This window comes from Lithobates pipiens, unplaced genomic scaffold (genome assembly GCF_037356315.1).
Source record: "Lithobates pipiens isolate NorthernLeopardFrog02 unplaced genomic scaffold, aLitPip1_a1.2 Scaffold_6, whole genome shotgun sequence".
Classification (NCBI taxonomy): Eukaryota; Metazoa; Chordata; class Amphibia; order Anura; family Ranidae; genus Lithobates; species Lithobates pipiens.
Window position 1 is genome coordinate 11,498,191 of NW_027507881.1, and position 9,645 is coordinate 11,507,835.

General features: G+C 50.9%; 1 protein-coding gene across 1 annotated transcript in view; it reads right to left on the reverse strand.

The window, feature by feature from the left end:
• The window catches only part of LOC143958233 (uncharacterized), a gene marked incomplete in the record, with an annotated part of 86,618 nt that extends 80,645 nt beyond the window's left edge, over positions 1–5,973 (reverse strand). Inside the window, 1 exon segment of the mRNA XM_077467748.1 lies at positions 5,869–5,973. Within this exon segment, the coding sequence (XP_077323874.1) occupies positions 5,869–5,902 (34 nt within the window).
• Between the last annotated feature and the right edge of the window lie 3,672 nt (positions 5,974–9,645).

Here is a 9,645-nt window from a genome sequence, read left to right on the forward strand (position 1 = left end):
GTTTTCCTATGCTGGCATCTTGGCCTGACGTCACGTACATGTGCAGACATGCCTTACAAGGAGAACAAGCAAACTCCATGCAGATAGTGTCCGAGCCCAAGATTTAAACCGAAGACTCCAGTGCTGCAAAACAGAATTGTTCACCGCCAGTGATGACCTCGGGTCACGAGTCCTTTCCCCGTCTGAGCCATACTTCCAAAAGCTGTCAGCCACCAGCAGTGGCGTAACTAGAACCTCAGGGCCCCGATGCAAGAAACCATGAAGGGCCCCCCTGAACACCAGCGAGGGCCCTTCCCTCCGAGTCCGGCAGTGGAACTCCAGGGCGTGGTCACAGGTATGACCTTTGTGAGCCCTGTAGTTCCACCACTGGTATCAGTACTCTGGCTGGGGAGAACAGACATCGGACTGAGCAGCAATGCATGGAGCAGGAGAGGGGTACTCTGAGGAGCCGGCCGAGGACACAGGTCATGCAGGGAATGCATAACTAATAGCCAGTGCGATAGTCGAGCATGGAGCTCTGCTAGTCACCCTCCACCTCCAGCCACCCGTGTGCATGGTGCACTGGTACCCATAGCTGCCTATGCTGCTGTTGGCCATAAGTAGAGGGGCTGCATGGGCCCCCCTGCAGCACAGGGCCCAGTTGCGGTTGCAACTGCTGCACCCCCTATAGTTACGCCCCTGGCCACCAGCCAATCATAGGCAATGGAGGCAACCCCCTTCCTATAGCTGCAAGTATAAACACCCCTGCAGCTGTGTGATGGGAGAATGCCTCTACTCAGAGCTGGGACAAGGGGTGGGCAGGAGGGAAGCTGTCCTGGGTAGAGTGGAGCAAAAGGTCAGAGAATGGACAAAGGCCAGTAAACTAATTCTACAGCATGCACTAGCGGTGAGGGAGGGGGCGAAAATCTGCATCCTTGCCCTAACTGAGCCAACAGTCCAGGCTGAGCAGTGACATGGTTGAGCACAGATCATAATGGGAGCACTGGCTTGGGCTACAAAGGTGGACCTATCCCAAACGCAGGGTTGGGACAAGGGGGTGGGCAGGAGGAAAATTGCCCTGGGCACAGCAGAGCAAAAAGGACAGAGACACAGGGCAGTAAACTAATTCTACAGCATGCAGGGAGGGGTAACAGTTCTGCATCCTTGTCCTAGACCAGGGGTCTCCAAACTTCTGAACAAAGGGCCAGTTTATTGTCCATCATACTTTGAGGAGGGGGTTGGACTGTGTCCAGTGCGAGTAGAAAATGCCCTGGCATGAATAGGAGTAAAGAATGCCCTATCATTTGTATTAGCGGGAGGAATATTGCCCCATCGTTGGTATTAGGGAAGAAATAGTGCCCATTATTGGTGCCATTGGAAGAATAGGTCCCCATTGTTGGTATGAGAGGAAGGAATTGTGCCCCATCATTGGTTTCAGCGGCAGAAATAGTGTTGCATTGTTGATACCAGGCAAGGAATAGTGCCCCCATCACTGGTGTCAGTGGGAAGAAGAGGGCCCTGCAGTTGGTGCCAATGGGAGGAATAGTGTCCCATCATTGGCCCCAATGGGAAGAATAGTGCCCCATTGTTGGGACTAGGGCTAGGAATAGTGCCCTATTGTTGATACCAGGGCAAGGAATAGTGCCCCATCATTGGTGTCAGTGGGAAGAAGAGGGCCCTGCAGTTGGTGCCAACGGGAGGAATAGTGTCCCATCATTGGCCTCAATGGGAAGAATAGTGTCCCATCATTGGCCTCAATGGGAAGAATAGTGTCCCATTGTTGGGAATAGGGCTAGGCATAGTGCCCTATTGTTGATACCAGGGCAAGGAATAGTGCCCCATCATTGGTGTCAGTGGGAAGAATAGGGCTCTGCAGTTAGTGGCAAATGGGAGGAATAGTGTCCCATCATTGGCCTCAATGGGAAAGATAGTGCCCCATTGTTGGGATTAGGGGTAGGAATAGTGCCCTATTGTTGATACCAGGGCAAGGAATAGTGTCTCATCATTGCCCACAATGGGAAGAATAGTGCCCCCACTGTTGGGATTAGGGGTAGGAATAGTGTCTTGTATCAGTGGAAGGAATAGTGTCCCAGTGGGCTGATAAGGGCCCCCCGGGCTGCAGTTTGTAGACTGCCCTAGACAAACTTTTCCCTGTACTGCCTCCATGGCCTATAATTGGCTGTCAGCTTTTACAGCTTCCGGCGTTATTGTTGAGACAGGTTTCCTACACACCTCAGTTCATCCCTAATTACCACTAAGCCACTGTGTTGCTCATATCCATACCAATCAATCGCATAGCACCATTTAGCAGTGCAAGTGGATTTATGAAGGTTGATCTGTCATTGATTGGAATGGGTTACTGAATGCTTGATCAGTTCTTCTCCATAAGTTACTAAATAAAGACACCCCAATGAGAAGACAAATGGCCAACCAAATCCAGAATTCAACCCAAATTTATCTTGGGTACTTCTAAGCCCCAACAATTTACGCTGCCCTTCACATATACTGTATATTGTACACTCACAACAGTCCCTGCCTAAGAGCTTACAATCAAAGCTCCTCAGCTCATACCTATCCATACTAGGCCAATTGAGACAGAAGCCAATTAGCCTACAAGCATGTGTGGGAAAACCCCAAAGTATCTGCAGGAAACCCACACAGAGAACATGCAAACTCTAGGCAGGTGGTGCCATGGTTGCAATGCAAACTGATGCCCCTAGTGTTGCCAGGCAGAAGATGCCCCTACTGTTGAATCGCACTGGTTTGCAGTGGGGGGGGGGGGGGGAGAGCAAGCCCTAATTTTTTTTACAGCACAACGCATGGGCGCATCAATGCAGGATAAACAGGAGGCCAGCACAGGTTTGTTTGTAGATCCTTTGCATGTTCCCGGAAACTGCATGATAAAAGGCAACGCAGCATCAGGGCCGTCTTTAAGGCAGGGCAAAAGGGGCAGCTGCCCTGGGTCCTGTCATTTGTTTGTGGGGCCCAAAGCAGCTGCCTCATACTTGCCAACTATCCCAGTTTACATTCCCTTGAAGTTTTAGTCCTGTGCTGCTACTAATGCTGCCCAACTCTGCCCTATTGGTGTGTACAGATGACTTACCTGCAGACCTGTGTTTACATGTAAATACTGGCATTCATATGTAAATAGCTGAGGCCAACTGCACTGATATGTAAATAAAGGCAGCATTCATAGGTATATCATGCCCCCCTGCAGTGAGGGAGAAGATGTGCTGTAACCTCTAGCAACCAGTGAGCAGTATTACTGTACAGTAATCTCTAGCAGCCAATCAACAAGCAGAAATGTGCTGTAACCTCTAGCAACTAATCAGTGAGCCTTAAGGAGTGCTGTAACCTCTAGCAACCAGTCAGTAAGCAGTAATGATATGCTTTAACCTTTGGCAACCAATCACAATCACTGCCTGATCTGATACAGTAAACTGATTTTAAGTCTAGCTGCTATTTATTGTATGTCTCAGAGAAGGTGTAGAGCGAAATTGCATGGGGGAGGGGGGGCCCTAAGAAAAATTTTGCCCAGGGACCAATCAATATTAAAGACGGCCCTGCACAGCATGCCTACATGTGGTTACCATCAATGGAAATGTTGGGGTATGATCGCATTTCGGTCGACCAGAATTTGGGATTGCATGCTGACAACAGAGGTGTGACTGATAAGTTAGAACTTCCAACTATGGATTGAAATGCCCTTCCCAGTGTGTGATATATCGATCGAATAGGTTATCAACCATACACTTATCAGTAGTAGTAGAAATAATAGGTGGAACATTATTCCTCCCACTAATGTCAATGATCAGGCAAGATTCCTCCCGCTGACACCACCACGGGCACCATTTCCCCGCTGACACCAACCACGGGGCACCATTTCCCCCGCTGACACCACCACGGGGCACCATTTCCCCCGCGTGACACCAACCACGGGGCACCATTTCCCCCGCTGACACCAACCACGGGGCACCATTTCCCCCGCTGACACCAACCACGGGGCACCATTTCCCCGCTGACACCAACCACGGGCACCATTTCCCCCGCTGACACCAACCACGGGGCACCATTTCCCCCTGACACCAACCACGGGGCACCATTTCCCCCGCTGACACCAACCACGGGGCACCATTTCCCCCGCTGACACCAACCCACGGGCACCATTTCCCCCGCTGACACCAACCACGGGGCACCATTTCCCCCGCTGACACCAACCACGGGGCACCATTTCCCCCGCTGACACCAACCACGGGGCACCATTTCCCCCGCTGACACCAACACGGGGCACCATTTTCCCCCCTGACACCAACCACGGGCACATTTTCCCCTGACCAACACGGGGGCACCATTTCTCCCTGCCTGACACCAACACGGGGCACCATTTCTCCCTGCTGACACCAACCACGGGGCACCATTTCTCCCTGCTGACACCAACCACGGGGCACCATTTCTCCCTGCTGACACCAACCACGGGGCACCATTTCTCCCTGCTGACACCAACCACGGGGCACCATTTCTCCCTGCTGACACCAACCACGGGGCACCATTTCTCCCTGCTGACACCAACCACGGGGCACCATTTCTCCCTGCTGACACCAACCACGGGGCACCATTTCTCCCCTGCTGACACCAACCACGGGGCACCATTTCTCCCTGCTGACACCAACCACGGGGCACCATTTCTCCCTGCTGACACCAACCACGGGGCACCATTTCTCCCTGCTGACACCAACCACGGGGCACCATTTCCCCGCTGACACCAACCACGGGGCACCATTTCCCCCGCTGACACCAACCACGGGGCACCATTTCCCCCGCTGACACCAACCACGGGGCACCATTTCTCCCGCTGACACCAACCACGGGGGCACCATTTCTCCCGCTGACACCAACCACGGGGCACCATTTCTCCCTGCTGACACCAACCACGGGGCACCATTTCCCCTGCTGACACCAACCACGGGCACCATTTCACCCACTGACACCAATGATGGGGCACTATTCCTCCACTGACACCAATGACGGGGCACTATTCCTCCCACTGACACCAATGACGGGGCACAATGAATATTTGTTTACTCCCACGCCCAGGGATCCCAGTCTGCCGCCCCCCCCCCCCCCCCCCAGTCTGAAGGACTAGCCCTTTTGTTTAGAAAGTTTGGAGACCCCTGACCAAGACATTATAACTTGGCTTTTGTCAAAGTCACTCAAATCCTTACACTTGCCCATTTTCTCTGCTTTTAACACATCAATTTCAGGGACAACATGTTCACTTGCTGCCTAATATCTCCCACCCACTTTCAGGTGCCAGTATAACAGCATTATCAGTGTTATTCACCTCACCTGTCAGTGGTCATAATGTAATGGCTGATCGGTGTAGATCGATTATTCCTATTGATCGTTTACCAAAGTGTGAATGGCCACCAGAAGGGCTTTTCACTAAAATGAGTTGACTCAAGGATGGTGAGAAAGGATATTCAGATGAACGATTTTTCCACGATTGAAACTCTAATTGTGTATGGCCAGCTTGGTGTCGCCTGTGAAGCAGATGACCCCAGTGATGAGGACAGATGTGACCATGGATGATCAGATGGCCATGGACTGTTCGGTGCTGGAAGCCCCCTTCCTCCTGTGTTGGGCACACAGAGCTGCCCATGTCCCTGGTGGGCTCAGCCCTTCCTGCCATTGTTTCCATGCGATCCCTATAAGAGGGACAAGATGCAACCCTACCATAGTCCCAGATCCCAGGGACAACCACCGATCTGATCGTCCCCAGCCCCCGATCCAGGCTCTGGGAAGCCCCCCCAGGTGCACGCTGCTCCCCATAGACAACTCATTTCTACAGAAATAATCCGACCCCCCCCAGCCATGCATCGGCCGACTTACAGATCTCATCATCGCACAGCAATGCGCTCTCCATCGTGCGGCTCAGCTCAGCCTCATCTCTCCGGTGTCAGCCCTTCCCCGGCCAGTCTGCTCCCTCCAGGGGGCGAGCGGAGGCAGTGCGCAGGAGCCTGTGACGTCACGGGAGGGGCAGCGGAGGGTGGAGGGAGGGATCGGGGAGGGGGGTGTGCAGGCAGTGCCATCCCCATACAACATACAAGCTACACGGATTGTTACATTTTATTTATATACAAAGTAGCCAAAGAATTGTAACAAATACAGATTACTGCTACATGACACTATAATATACAATGTAATGGGGCATTCTACCCACTGATCACCAATGTAAGGGGGATTCTACCCACTGATCGTCAATGTAAGGGGCATTCTACCCACTGATCACCAATGTAAGGGGCATTCTTCCCACTGACCACCAATGTAAGGGGCATTCTACCCACTGATCACCAATGTAAGGGGCATTCTACCCACTGATCACCAATGTAAGGGGGATTCTATCCACTGATCACCAATGTAAGGGCCATTCTACCCACTGATCACCAATGTAAGGGCCATTCTACCCACTGATCGCCAATGTAAGGGACATTCTACCCACTGATCACCAATGTAAGGGGCATTCTACCCACTGACCACCAATGTAAGGGGCATTCTACCTACTGACCACCAATGTAAGGGGCATTCTACCCACTGATCACCAATGTAAGGAATATTCTACCCACTGATCACCAATGTAAGGGGCATTCTACCCACTGATCGCCAATGTAAGGGGCATTCTACCCACTGACCACCAATGTAAGGGGCATTCTACCCACTGACCACCAATGTAAGGGGCATTCTTCCCACTGACCACCAATGTAAGGAACATTCTTCCCACTGACTACCAATGTAAGGGGCATTCTACCCACTGATCACCAATGTAAGGAACATTCTTCCCAATGACCACCAATGTAAGGGGCATTCTACCCACTGATCGCCAATGTAAGGGGCATTCTACCCACTGACCACCAATGTAAGGGCATTCTTCCCACTGACTACCAATGTAAGGGCATTCTACCCACTGATCGCCAATGTAAGGGGCATTCTTCCCAATGACTACCAATGTAAGGGGCATTCTACCCACTGATCGCCAATGTAAGGGGCATTCTTCCCAATGACCACCAATGTAAGGGGCATTCTACCCACTGATCGCCAATGTAAGGGGCATTCTACCCACTGACCACCAATGTAAGGGGCATTCTACCCACTGACCACCAATGTAAGGGGCATTCTTCCCACTGACCACCAATGCAAGGAAGATTCTTCCCAATGACCACCAATGTAAGGAACATTCTTCCCAATGACCACCAATGTAAGGGGCATTCTACCCACTGATCGCCAATGTAAGGGGCATTCTACCCACTGACCACCAATGTAAGGGGCATTCTTCCCACTGACCACCAATGTAAGGAACATTCTTCTCACTGACCACCAATGTAAGGAAGATTCTTCCCAATGACCACCAATGTAAGGGACATTCTTCCCAATGACCACCAATGTAAGGGACATTCTTCCCAATGACCACCAATGTAAGGGGCATTCTACCCACTGATCGCCAATGTAAGGGGCATTCTTCCCACTGACCACCAATGTAAGGGGCATTCTTCTCACTGATCACCAATGTAAGGAGCATTCTTCTCACTGACCACCAATGTAAGGGACATTCTTCCCACTGACCACCAATGTAAGGAAGATTCTTCCCACTGACCACCAATGTAAGGGACATTCTTCCCACTGACCACCAATGTGCATGCTGGTAAGGAACTGGCTTTTCTTCCCAGGATGTGGCTGCTCAGTGAAGAAAACAAACTGTAAGGTTTGGAATAGATTGAGGGACATTTATGAGGCTGATTTCCTACAAGGTTATGTCCTGAGTCATATATTCCTCCCCCAGCCGCTGTAAAGTAGCCCTGTGACAGAATAAAGCCCGACCCAACCACTTCCTAATTGTCTTGGTCAGAATGCATTTTCATGTAATTTGCTGTATTCCAACATGTAATAAACATTCCCGGTGATGGATGGTAGGGAGGAGCGGCTGATTTCCTCATTGGATCATTGCTGTAGTGTGGCGGTATATGAGTCAGAGCCCGGGGTCCGGCTCCCAGGGATAATAAGCAGTAGAGCTTGTTTATTATTTTCCTACATCTCCTAATGATTCCTCTGTTTAGTGTCTCATTTCCAGTAAATCTGATGATGTAGATCTGAAAATCTGGTGATGCTTGTTATCTAGGACTACAGGAGAAGGGTCCCTAATACACTAATAACCTGTCACAATGAGTGCAATAATTTCTCCCCAGTAAGGTCACAGACAGCAAGTAATATATCTGGCACTTTATTGGATAAATATACGATCCCCCCCCCCCCCCCCCCCCCCACACGGCTGCTTGTCACACCGTAGAATACCAGATAGCCATTTATTTTAAAAAAGGAGCGAAGTTTCAGGATCGATGGAGTTTAGAGGATCGCTTACAATCAAAAGTGATTCCATAGTGGTCATACCTTCTGATTAACCCCTTGTCTACTACGCACTTCCTGCCCAGGCCATTTTTCAGCTTTCAGCGCTGTCACACTTTGGATGACAATTGCGCGGTCATGCTACACTGTACTCATAAGAAATTTGTATCTTTTTTTGACACATATAGAGCTTTCCTTTGGTGGTATTTAAAGTGGAGGTTCACAACACAAAAATTGAACCTCCGCTTTTCAGACCCCCCCCCCCCCCTCCGGTGTCACATTTGGCACCTTTCGGGGGGGGGGGGGATGCAGATACCTGTCTAAAACAGGTATTTGCACCCAGTGGCGTAGTGTGGGGTGTGCGTAGGGGGCCGTGAACCCCGGGTGCAATATTTAGGGGGGCGAATTTCTGCGCCAGTGTGTGTCACTACTGGCTGCTTCCATAATTTCAATTTCCTGTGTCCCCCACGCTCTGGCTGCCATATTCAGTGTCTGGCGCCCTGTGATTGGGGCGTATGGGGGTCATGTGCAGCGGTGGGGCTGGCCTGTCTGTGATCACAGTTGCTTCTGGAGTCCTGCCTCTGCACATGACCCCATACGCCTAATCACAGGGCGCCGGACACTGAACATGCCGGCCAGAGCACGGGGGACACAAGCAATGAAAATAGTGAGCCGTTGCTGTCTTCTCCTCCTCCTCCTCCTCTCCTCCGGACCGATACAGGATTCCAGGGTCCAGCAATGTCGGCACCAACAGTGGGAGTCTATGCCTCTTCCCGTCACGCCGCGCTGTCTGCTGGGACACACATGGGTCCCAGAGACAGCGGAGACCATTCGGATTGCGCTGCATGACTTGCGCATGCACAGTAGAGGACCGGGAAGTGAAGCTGCAAGGATTAATTTCCTGATTCCCTTACCAAAGATGGCGGCAGCAGCATCCGAAGACCGAGGGATGGTTCGGCCCCGGGTGCCGACATCGCTGGACCCTGGGACAGGTGAGTGTCCTTATTTTAAAAGTCAATGGCTGCAGTATTTGTAGCTGCTGACTTAATTTTTTGTTTTTTAGGGGACACCCCACTTTAAGCGCCTACCGCCTTCAACATGCTTCTTTGATGTGCTTTTGATACTTCTGTGGTACTTCAGTGATGCTTTTTTGAAGCTTGGCAAATGCCCTGTGTGTGCTGATTTCCTAAAAAAAAAAAAATTGCAGGACTCCTGCTTTAATCATCACTGTTTTTTTTTATTTTTCACGAAACAAATGAAAAAGAGACATAA